Source organism: Aotus nancymaae, unplaced genomic scaffold, assembly GCF_030222135.1.
Source record: "Aotus nancymaae isolate 86718 unplaced genomic scaffold, 86718_ANA_hifiasm-v0.15.2.pri h1tg000041l, whole genome shotgun sequence".
Taxonomy (NCBI): Eukaryota; Metazoa; Chordata; class Mammalia; order Primates; family Aotidae; genus Aotus; species Aotus nancymaae.
The window spans coordinates 27,531,158-27,543,811 of record NW_026988455.1 but is presented as its reverse complement, the minus strand read 5'-3'; the positions used below and the strand labels follow the sequence as shown (position 1 = coordinate 27,543,811).

The window sequence follows — 12,654 nt, the reverse complement described above, 5'->3', positions numbered from 1 at the left end:
CCCAAAACGTGTCCCACATTTTTAAATGTTACTATACCATTAAAAACACCACCACTACCACCCAAAACGTGTCCCACATTTTTAAATGTTACTATACCATTAAAAACACCACCACTACCACCCAAAACGTGTCCCAGGCAACCAAGCAAAAACATGCCTCTCTTGCCTCTCCATAAACACCACCAGAAGAAAGCATGGTTACCAAACTGCGTGGCTTATCTCCTCACAGCAATTATTAAGCTTTAAGTGGAATACAAAGAGTGCTAAAATCCAGTGAACTGTTTGTGAATATAAATCCCAACATGCTGAACAGTTACTGTACATTAGAAATGTAACTAAGATCCTGAAGAAACTCATTTGACTGTTCACTGACTGAAATGATTCTGAACTTCTCACTACTGTAAAAAGGAAGAATTTTTGTTTCCTCTTTTCTTCTTCTGTCCCAGTCAGAGAGGCTAATTAATGGTTAGGGCCATGACCAAAATTAGGAAAGGGGATCTGGCCCTGAAGACTGTAACCTGTACACCAGAGTCAATCCTAGTCATCTGCACTTAAAGTCCTGGTTTTGTTTTTGTTTTTGTTTTTGTTTTTGAGACGTAGTCTTGCTCTGTTGCCCAGGGTGGAGTGCAATGGCACAATCTTGGCTCACTGCAACCTCTGCCTCCTGGATTCAAGCGATTCTCTTGCCTCAGCCTCCCAAGTACCTGGGATTACAAGTGCCCGCCACCATGCTTGGCTAATTTTTGTGTTTTTTAGTAAAGATGGGGTTTTACCATGTTGGTCAGGCTGGTCTCAAACTCCTGTCTTCAGATTATCCAATGCCTTGGACTCCCCAGAGTCTGGGATTACAGGTGTGAGTCACCACACCTGGCCTAAATTCATGTTTTAAATTACTTCATTTCATTAAAAAAATAAAATACCTTAAATGTAACTGAAAACTGCTGGATTTCACACAAGTGTATTTCTTTGTTATAATAGTACCTCAATTAAAAATTGGGACAATAAGAAAATAAAAACACAACCACTCCTTTTGAACATTTACTTACTTTCTCCTCATAGGACAGTCTTTCATGAAGTGTCCGATTTTCCCACAAATTCGACAACATCTATCATTTGGGGCCAGCTCTCCTTCAGTTAACACATCTGGATCAAAAAAGTACTCCTGGAAGAACATAGATATATAAAAGCCTGAACTATTCATGTGAGATAGGAACACAAAACTAACCACATATTAAATGGCAATCTTCGAATTCAATGTTGATATATCATCACTTTTAATAAATATTATTTATACTGCTTAATTCCAAACAAAATCTAAAACCATCAAGCTCTAGCTCAGGATAGTTTTAACTAAATCCATTTTTGTTTTAGTCATGTCCTAAAGGTTTAAGCACACTTCTAAAGAAGTGGATTACATATCCCTGTGAGTCAGCTTCCCCAGGATGTGGGAGGGAGTTGAGGCCAGGTACAAAGGCTTTGTCTCCACATGAAATGAAAAGACTAAAACCTAATGAATTAAGAAACATGATCTGCATCACACAGATTATATTGAAGAAAAGAAAAAAAGCTATGTGTTGCTGCTTTGCTTAGTTGTGGCTTCTGAAGGAAAAATAACAGAAGAAAAAGACAATGGTCTAGCCTCTAGCCTCTTTGTACTAAAATTAAGGTGGAGGGAGGCCAGCAACATCAGCATCACCAGGGAAAAGCTGTCACTGGAAAAGCAGTCGTGAGCCTGATCCTAGACCTGCTGAATCAGTCTGCATTTTAACAAAATCCTCAGGTGATTTGTTTGAGCAAGTTTCAGAAGCACTGGTGTAGAAGCTACATCAATATCTAGCAAAAACCAGATGTAATCAAACACTAAATGTGCCTATGTAGCAATACACTTATGTTCAAATAAAAAAGTCTTTGCTGGGAGGAGAGAGGGAATAGAAGGAGAGTTGGTCAAAGTGTACAAAGCTTCAGATAGACAGGAGGAGTAAGTTTTGAGATCTATCGCACAGCAGGGTGACTATAGTCAATAACAGTATATATTTCAAAATAACTAAGAGTAAATGTAAAATGCCTCCCATAAAAAATGGTGAGGTGATATATGTTAATTATATGTTGATTTCATCATTCCATATACATGTATCAAAACACCACGTTGTGCTCCATAAATTATGTCAATTAAAAATAATATTAATTAAAAAGCCTTCATAAGGAAATTAATGCAGAAAAACATAACTTTATTCTCAACAAAATCAACTAGTCCCTAATCATTTTCCTCTTACTGAAATTATTTTTTTGACATAATTTTGCTTTGTTTTCAATAAATGTGGTTCCTTAAAATCCCGAGTATCAAGTTATATGAGAAGAGATAGTTGTCTGGTATAGGTAGCACTGTCATCCCCCTAGCTGCAGTAGAAGATTTACTACTTTTTGCTAGCAGATTGGAATATCTAGATTCTAGATATGTACAAACTGGGCTTGGCCAAGGCTGGCATCAAGCCGAATGCTGGCAGAAAAGCAATGCACCTATGAAGGCTAGCATAGATAACCAGAAGAAAAAAGGTATCAAAGAGGAAAATGAGAATTTAACAAATTTAAATCCATCTTCTCTATTAGGAAGCTACCTCAGGGGTTAGAGTGTAGCTTTACTTTCTTTTTGTTTTCAAAGTTGCTCTAGTGCTGGCATGAGTTTCCCTGGTGCATGTTACCAAGGAAAAGTAGCAGCAGGAAAATTAGGAATTTTTCTACCCGATCTCCACTTCTAGCTATTTCTCTCTATTCTGATGGCCTCTACCCAGGGATGTTTAAAAAAAAGAAGGTGGGGGGCCCTCTGGAAACTATTTTGTACTATAGTCATTTATTTTGGCTAGACCCACCAGACTTTCTAAGTATTTAAGTTACTACTGAAGTAATGTGTACAAATTAGGCACTTTAATTAATTAATTAATTATTTATTTTTGGTATTTCCAATAGACACTTACCATTTTTGAAGGGTAGTCCTTTGGAAATCCCTTGACAGGAATACCAAATACTCTTCTACCATTGATAAAAGCCTTCATTATAAAATTTGTCACTAAAAAGAAGAGTGAGAACTCAATCAGATGGGTTAAAAGGAAAAGAGATTGTATTACAACTGACAAACTACCTGGGCCTGGTGGCGCTTGTTATTCTAGCACTCTGGGAGGCCAAGGTAGGAGGATCGCCTGAGCCAGGTTTGAGACCAGCCTGGGTGACAAAAGCCAAGACCCTGTCTCTATTATAAAAGTAAATAAATAAAATAAAAAATAAAATTGGCAAAACAAAGTTACTTACTTTTCCTTGACAATCCAGCTCCAAGATTATGATTCAAATCAAAAGGATCTATGTAAAAAAAATTTAAGAGCAAATAAGGTAATCAAATAGGAAATGCCACCATTCATCCAATAAGTTTAAAAGTTCATAAAACAAGACAAGAATATCACCTACTTCTCTTATCATTAATAAAAGTTTTAAATTCACATCATAGAAAAGAAGTGCAAAAACAAGTTTTAAATGACACCTTTTAAATGAGCTTAAAAGTTATAATAAAACTAAGCAATACATATTCCTAAACATAAGGCAAGTTTTTCTACTTAAGTGTTCGTCGGAATAGAGGGAACTGCTTTATATTTAAGTCATTATAAAGCTCTTCATGTTATGACTGGCTGTCTATTTTTGAACAAAATACTGTTTGCAGAAGGCACATTAGCCTGATATTACTTAATGACATTAGTTTTGGATGTATATAGAAGTTACAAATATATTTAAAACATTTTAGCACTAAATGTTACCATTATGTAACAAGTTTCTGAAAGATCACTGTAGAAAATAATTCATCATGGAGATTACAAAATACACTTATAAAATAAATTAAAACACACAGATATATACATCTGTCCCAATGGCATGCCATTGGCTACCTGGATCTTGGGATACAATTTCCAATAAAAGCTTAATATAGACTCTCATTTGATCTTATATGTCTGCATCTCAAACATCTTAGATAGCTGTATATATGATGTGCTTTGGAATACTGTTTGTTAAATAACTCAGAAAACAGTAGGAACGATGAAAACAATGCTGATGACAAAGATGTATGTGAGGTCTGAATAAATTGTTTCATGAAATAAATGCGGTTAAAAAGCACTATTTCTAAATCCAAAAACTGTTTTATAAGTGATCTAAAATAATATACAACCATAATGATTCATAATTTAGACATTATGGTATAGATATTTAACTTCTATTCTTCACATCCCTAAAACAATATTCAAGAAGGCAAAGAAGAAAAAGTGATGTCCTTTCTTCTGGAATCCTCTTATTGAGAAAATGAAGGATTGCATGGATATAGTATACACAAGAAAAGTAAAGAAGTAAAAAGAGGCATCTTCCACTTGCCAATTACGCTTCTAGTGAACAGTAACTAAGGTGTACCATACTGAGATTAAGACTAACAGTTTACTGAAGTATAGGACCCTTCCTTCAGCTTAACCCTACAATAATAATTGCTTTGAGAAGGTTATCAGTTGCTTCATCAGTTTGGTCATGCTTTCTTCAAGTGATTTTTTGTGTGTATGTGTATTTCTGGTTTTGCTTGGTGTAGTGGAGATACTACAACATTAGCTACTGTACAGTTAAAAAAACTACTACTGGCTGGGTGCAGTGGCTCATGCCTGTAATCTCAGCACTTTGGGAGGCTGAGGCGCACGAATCACCTGAGGTAAGGAGTTTGAGACAGCCTGGCCAACATGGCAAAACACCGTCTCTACTTAAAAAACAAAAATTAGCCAAGTGTGGTGGCATGTGCCTGTAGTCCCAGCTACTCTGGAAGCTGAGACAGGAGAACTCAGGAGGGTGAACCCAGGAGGTGGAGGTTGCAGTGAGCTCAGATTGTACCACTACACTCCAGCCTGGGCGACACAGCGAGATTCTACCTCCCCAAAAAACAAAAACAAACTACTACTATCACCACTGAAATATCTCAATTCTATAATAGCTGGTTTTATGATTATGAAGTCTTCTTTTTAGTTTAGCCTATTATTAACAGCTCCTCTGAAAGTAATGTAAAAATAAGAAGCAAAAGATAATAAACCTTTAAAACTTAAAAAAGAATACATTAGGCCGGGCACAGTGGCTCATGCCTGTGATCCCCACACTTTGGGAAGCTGAGGTGGGCGGATCACGAGGTCAGGAGTTTGAGACCAGCCTGGCCAACATGGTGAAACCCCTTCTCTACTAAAGACACAAAAAACTAGCCCAGCGTGGTAGCGTGAGCCTGTAATCCCAGCTACTCGGGAGGCTAAGGCAGGAGAATTGCTTGAACCTGGGAGGCAGAGGTTGTAGTGAGCCGAAATCGCGCCACTGCACTCCAGCCTGGGTGACAAGGCGAGATTCTATCTCAAAAAATAAATAAAGAAATAAATAAAAATAAAAAAAGAATACATTAATAGGCCAGGAGTGGTGGCTCAAGCCTGTAATCCCGGCACTTTGGGAGGCTCAGGTGGGCGGATCACCTAAGGTCAGGAATTGGAGACTAGCCTAGCCAACATGGTGAAATCCCGTCTCTACTAAAAATACAAAAACAATTAGCTAGGCGTGGTGGCATGGCACCTTAGTCTCAGCTACTTGGGAGGCTGAGGCATGAGAATCGCTTGAACCTGGGAGGTAGAGGTTGAAGTGAGCCAAGATTGCACCATTGTACTCCAGCCTGGAAGACAGAGCGAGACTGTCTCAAGGAAAAAAAAAAGAATAATAAGTGACAGACCATAAGAACTGCAGTGATAATGACAAAGAATAAATCAAAAGTTCTATGTGTTTGACATATGAGATCTTTAAAAAGTCAAAACTATGTCTGTAACGCATGGTGATCTGAGTTTCATTTTACAAAAAGTTCACTGTATTTTAACACTACCAATAGGCAGAAATAATAATAAAACCACAGCTTAGAACAGTATATATTATTTAAATGATATAAATATTAAACATTTTAAATTTAAAAATCTTATTAAAATTAACAAAATATTTCTTAGCCATTTCTCAGCTTAAGTATTTAAATTCCATTTTGTCTTAAAATTAGAATCCCACAAATTGGAAATAAACAATCAACTATTAGCATCAATGGCTCCAATAGACCACTATATTCAATAGAAAAAGAAAAGGCAGCTGGGCACAGTGGCTCACGCCTGTAATCCCAGCACTTTGGGAGGCCAAGGTAAGTGGATCACGGGAGGTCAGGAGTTTGAGACCAGCCTGGCCAACATGGTGAAACCTCGTCTCTGCTAAAAATACAAAAAAATTAGCCCAGTGTGGTGGTGGGTGCCTGTAATCCCAGGTACTCAGGAGGCTGACGCAGGAGAATTGCTTGAACCTGGGAGGCAGATGTTGCAGTGAGCCGAGATAGCCTGGGCAATAAGAGCGAAACTCCGTTTCAAAAAAATAAAAATAGAAAAATAGAAAAAAGGCTTCCACATGGTCAAAATAAATGCCAAAATTTATATATGATTACTTATCGGTGAACTCCATCAATAGGTAATGAAGATCTTGAAAATTCACTTAGTGGCACTCTTCAAACTCTCGAATAGGAGAGTTGTAAAAGTACCACTTTCTTGAAGCTGCTTTATCACTACTGCTGCCTTATTCTTCAGTATGTGTCTAACAAAAGTAAAAGATTGTTGACAAGGTGAAAAGGCTTCAGTCATTTAAAAACAAATCTTTAGCCTGGAAAGAGACAAGTTGGCCTGGGGTGGACAATGAGGCTGGGGCACTGCAAATCCCAAGCAGCTGCAAGGAGGAAGAACAATGTCCTTATAGTTCAAGCTCTATAGTCTATTCAACTTCAAGTTTAATTTTATTTGTACCTTCAATAACAATGTATTTTGAGGTCCACTGTTTCTTAAAAGTTGTAAGCAGACTTTTTCTCCTGATGCTAATAACATGTTCTTTAAAATCAAATTCCTCTGTGTAGAAACGAAGAAGGCCCAACCATAGCTGCCCAACAGATTCTGTATTTTTTCCATATTCTGGCCAATAAGTAGGCTAGAAATAAAAGGGAACAAGGGACACCATGGTCTTTAGTAAAGTGTTAATATCAATATTCATTTGTATCTTAGGGAGTAAATTTGGATTTATTTCTAATTAAATAGTTTAATTATACAACTTTTCTTTCATATTTAAAAATATCTTTACATTGGCTTATTAATCTCTACTCTATGACTTAGAAATGAGAAGAGCTCCAGTTTTCAGTGTGAAGTCTCAGAACATTTAGTCAGAGGATCCAGAAACAGATTCTAAGAGCCTTGGTAATGCGTAGGTTATTACGTATCTTTAGTTCAACAAGTCTTTCTAAACTCTAGGTACAAAACCACAGAACAAATATTCATTCACTTGGAATAGAGTTACTTAACCACTTGGAATTATTAGGCATTAAAGAAATACTGGATGTAGTCCCTAGAAATTCACTTGGCTTAGTAAAAATATTCTCACATCAAAGAAAACATCTGTAAACACTACTTCTTTTTTTTTTTACTATCATAATATAAATACAACAAGCAATAAAATAGTTGACTACACTGTAGTATAGCTAATTTTTTGTCAAGGATATAGAAAAATCTTTACTCTTAAAATACGTACCAGTTCATCTATTTGATCAAAAAAATAAATATTCCAGCCATCAACAAATATTTCAGGTTTCTTTTCACCTTTGTATATCTGAAATTAATTTTTAAACTATTAGTATGGATTACAAACTTAATGCATTGATACAAAAACTTCTAGGAAAATAGGTATAACTTTACAGAACTGCAGAATTTTAGAGGAGGAGAAAGGCTGAGAGATCACCCAGTGTTCCAGGTAAGAAATAAAATTTCATTCACTAATACCTCTTGAAGAACAGGAATGACTGGTGGATTCCTCTGCTGGAGAAAATATAGCACCATAAGAGTATATGCATATGATGATAAGCTGCCTCTAGATGCATCACCAATATCACACATCTAGACAAGGAAAACAAAGAACAAAGGAAAGGTCACCAATGTTTTCTGTTAAGTTTGCATCCCTTCTATTGCCACTAAAAGTAAAGTGCATTACTTTGAAGACTAATATAAAAATCACGTTTTCAAAGGCAAAAAATAAGCAAACAAAGCCAATCCAACCTAGCAAAGCAGTGGACAGTTGGCTACATGCAAGATCAAATCATTGTATAAAATTCAGAACAAATTTTTGCTGTCTCCATAGGGCCTGCCAAAGAGTTACATGAAGCATTTCACATGACTATAGTTCATTAAAAAATAGACTTATGCTTTAAAGCATAAGTTTAAAGACGCAATGAAATTTCCTGATAAGTCACAATAAGAAGCATACTTACCTTTGTAAATACTTTCATGGTATAGCACAAATACTTCACTCTGGGATCAATGGCGGAATAAGCAGATAAAAGCCTTGTGTTATGAAGGGCCTGTTAAAAGGGAAATAACACTATAAGACTAACAATTACGTGTAAAGGGTTTGTTGTTGTTGCTGTAGTTTTTTTTTTTTTTTTAAAAGGAAGAAAGAAAAAAAAAGAATGAAGAAGAGGAAGAAAAAGGAAGAGAAAGAGAGAGAGAGAATGGGAGTATTGCTTTCTTGCCCAGGCTAGAATGCTGTTTAGAAATGGGTATTGAAAACCTCTTTTATACCAATAATTATACTTAATGATGTAGACAGGAAGGAATAAGGGAAGAAAATAACAAACAAGCAGCCAACCAATATTTCATTTAAACTTATGAAATGCTATGCGATTACTGAGGAGTGATTTACTTCCAATTATGTAGTCACTTTTGGAATAGGTGTGAGGTGGTAATGTGTGTTTTGTGTATTATAAGTGGAGAGTTCTATAAATGTTTATTAAGTTTACTTGTTCCGGGTCTGAGTTCAAGTCCTGGATGTCCTTGTTAATTTTCTGTCTCGTTGATCTGTAGAATCGTTAGCTCTTCTTGTTACATTGATCCTTTTGCCATTATGTAATGTCCTTCTTTGCCTCTTTTGATCTTTGTTGCTTTAAAGTCTACTTTATCAGAGGCGAGAATTGCATCTCCTACTTTTTATTTATTTGTTTATTTTTACTCTGTGTTTGGTTGGTAAATCTTCCTCCATCCCTTTGTTTTGAGTCTTTGTGTATCGTTGCATGTGAGATGTGTCTGGATGCAGCATACCAATGGGTTTTGGCTTTTTGTCCAATTTGAATATATATGAGTTTAATACTGCCATTTGATGCTAGCTGGCTGTTTTGCCCATTAGTTGGTGTAAATTTTTCATTGTGTTGATGCTCTTTGCTTTTTGATATATTTTTGGAAAGGCTGATATTGGTTGTTCCTTTATATGTATAGTGCTTCTTTCAGAAGCTCTTGTAAAGCAGGCCTGGTGGTGGTGAAATCTCTAAGTACTTGCTTGTTCGTAAAATATTTAATTTTTCCTTTGCTTGTAAAGCTTAATTTGGCTGGATATGAAATTCTGGGTTGAAAGTTCTTTTCTTTAAGGATGTTAAATATTGGTCCCCACTCTTTTCTGGCTTGTAGGGTTTCTGCTGAGAGATCTGCTGTAAGTCTGATAGGTTTCCCTTTGTGGGTAACCTGACCTTTCTCTCTGGCTGCCCTTAGTATTTTCTCCTTCATTTCAACCCTAATAAATCTGGCGATTATGTGCCTTGGGGTTGGTCTTCTTGAAGAATATCTTTGTGGTGTTCTCTGTATTACCTGGAGTTGAATATTACCCTGCCTTGCTAGGTTGGGAAAGTTTTCCTGAATGATATCCTGAAGAGTATTTTCCAACTTGGATTCATTCTCTTCATCACATTCAGGTACACCTAGCAAACATAAATTAGGTCTTTTCACATAGTCCCATATTTCCTGGAGACTTTGCTCATTCCTTTTTATCCTTTTTTCTCCAATATTGTCTTCTCATTTCATTTCACTGAGCTGGTCCTCGACTTCTGATATCCTTTCTTCTGCTTGATCAATTCGACTGTTTAAACTTGTGCATACTTCGCGAAGTTCTCGTGTTGTTTTTTTCAGCTCCATCAATTCACTTATATTCCTCTCTAAATTGTCCATTCTCGTTAGCATTTCATCAAACCTTTTTTCAAGGTTCTTAAGTTTCTTTGCATTGGGTTAGAACAATTTCTTTTAATTCACAGAAGTTTCTTATCACCCACCTTTTGAAACCTGCTTCTGATAATGGAACACACTCGCTCTCCATTAAGCCTTGTTCCGTTGCTGATGAGGAACTGCGATCCCCTGTAGAGGGAGAGGCATTCCGATTTTGAGTATTCTCTGCCTTTTTAGGCTGGTTTCTTCCCTTCATTATATATTTATCCCTCTGTCGTCTTTGTAATTACCGACTTTCTAACTAGGTCTCTGAGCGGACGTCTAACTTGTTGATTCCCAGCGCTGAAATCTGAGAAATCCACTGCGCCAGCCAAAACAGTGGTGTTAAGATTGATGGTGCTTTTCTGCCCGGGAATCTCCGGACTCTGCACCAAGAACTGCCGCGCTGAGGCACCAGCAAAACCGCCGCGCCGGCCACAAGAGTCGCCCTGGCGACCCGTGGGGCTCCTCCACTGGAAATCTCTTGGCCCGTGAGCAACAAAAATTTGTCTGAAAGTGTGGCGTCCTCTCGTTCTCTGTGCTTTCACTGGGAGCTATGATCCCGAGCTACTAGTGATCAGCCATCTTGGATCTCTCTCGCTGTAGTTTTAAATAATGGAGATGCGATCTCACTATGTTGCCCAAGCTGGTCATAAACTTCTGGGCTCAAGTGATCCTCCCCCGTCAGCCTCCCAAAGTGCTGAGATTACAAGTATGAGCCACCATGCAAGCCTAGATGAAAAGCTTTTAAGCTGGAATATGCTAAATAGGTTTACAGTGTGATTCATTTTAGGCAGAAGACATTTCAACTGAAATTAACCTTTTTTTCCCCTTAAAGACAATCTTCATTAATTTACTAGACAATAATAAAGAAGTATAAGTAACATCTGACTTCATGGCTTTTATGTCCTTGGTCTGAACATCAAGAAAATAAGGACTGGTGAAATAACTATCAGTTCCCTTTCAGTAGATATAATATCTCTCTGCACAAACACCCCTCAGGGTCCAGAGAGGTCCTATAAACCCCTGAAATGTATCTGAATTATCTGTGAATCCTCAGCCTCAGAACATGGCCAGGTTCACAGCAAGCAAGCATAATAACCCTTGAAAGATTGACTAAGACAAAATGAATGGCTTGCTTAATTTGAGGTTTTTGCAAGGTAAGATATTTGTTCCCTTAATCTCTCTGAACAAAAAGCCTGAAGAAAATCTTACCAATGTGTTATACAAACTGATATCTACTTCCAGACCACTTCTCAAATGGAAGAACTTCACAATTGGTACCTTTGCTGTTGTAATAGGTAAGATGTTTCTCAGACCTAAGTTGGGAAATAAAATGTTATCATTAAATTCAGCACCCGGGGATGTAAGTAACTCTTTTTTTAATGTTCCAGTATAAAAAGGTGTAAATCTAACTTTGGCCTGTTTCACTGCCTTCATTAGGACTAGTGAAAAAATTCTGTTATTAACAAACATCTGGGAAGATTAGTCAGGCAAAGTTTACATTTATTAAACACATTGATATTAGAACTACAAGAATCAAACAGTCACTCCCCTTCAGGAACTTACTGGATCATAAATGTACACATGTGCGTGTGTGTATGTCAGGGGGAGATCCCGCAAATGCCAAGGCAAGGGCCTAAAGCCGCAGCCTGTTCCCATGTAAATAATGAAATAGAAAAGAATTAGAAATATAATCACATAATTATTCATAAGTAATCATTGATATAGATACCTAGATATATATACTCAGTATAACCTTTTAACTTTGCTAATGTTTCTTGGGTTGTGAAGTGTGAACCTAAGGTGACACTGTGAAAGAAGTGACCCTAAGGCAAGATGCTCTAAGCCCTCTGTCACACCCGTGTAATGGCTGCTGGAGGGCATCTTGGGTGTGCAGCAGTGCCAGCGCTGAGAAAGCACCCACTGTTTAGCTAGCTGTGGAAGGAGACATCCAAGATACCTCCTTCCTCAGAGGAGTTAGGAGAAAACTCCACTCCTGCAAACACTTGTGGTAGGCCTGACGACTGTCAGGGAGGCCTAGACATCCAGGGGCTTAACTGTCTCTATGTGGTGCTGCGCTTCAGTGGTCACGTTCCATGTCTACATTGATGTTCCGCTTCTGCACCTGGTTCCTCTTTTTCTTAGAAGACAGAATCAGTAATAGTAACATAAATCTTAAAGTCTTTGTTCTTTCTTAATGAAAAAAGTGCTGACACATTATGCTCCTTCCCTCGACTCAGCTACTTGAAAGTCCTGGGCCCCTATCTCCAAGACACGTGATTTACTTGACCCTATCACTGACCACCAATGACTCACCCTACCTACCCCGCCCCTTGCTTTGTCCTCAATAAAAGTCAGAGTATCCAGGCACTCGGGGCCACTGCCGGACTCCGTGCCTTGCTTGGCAGTGGACCCCTGGGCCCAAATTCTCTTTCTCTTGATCTGTGTGTCTTGTATCTTTACTTCCAGTTTCTTGTCTCCACATCAATAGAGAGGGATTCATAGGACCCTGTAGGGCTGGACC

At 37.7% G+C, this 12,654-nt stretch overlaps 1 protein-coding gene across 7 annotated transcripts in view; it reads right to left on the bottom strand.

Annotated features, from left to right (window-relative positions):
- Positions 1–12,654, bottom strand: part of TUT7 (terminal uridylyl transferase 7) — a 67,274-nt gene that overhangs the window by 13,734 nt on the left and 40,886 nt on the right. For all 7 annotated transcript variants that reach the window (XM_012463667.2, XM_012463706.2, XM_064361610.1 and 4 more), the window contains exons 18-25: positions 11,343–11,446; positions 8,372–8,461; positions 7,887–8,000; positions 7,639–7,716; positions 6,867–7,044; positions 3,304–3,351; positions 2,973–3,064; positions 1,047–1,162 (exon numbers count right to left, since the gene is read on the bottom strand). In XM_012463667.2, the coding sequence (XP_012319090.2) occupies positions 1,047–1,162; positions 2,973–3,064; positions 3,304–3,351; positions 6,867–7,044; positions 7,639–7,716; positions 7,887–8,000; positions 8,372–8,461; positions 11,343–11,446 (820 nt within the window). The remainder of the gene's footprint in view (positions 1–1,046; positions 1,163–2,972; positions 3,065–3,303; positions 3,352–6,866; positions 7,045–7,638; positions 7,717–7,886; positions 8,001–8,371; positions 8,462–11,342; positions 11,447–12,654) is intronic.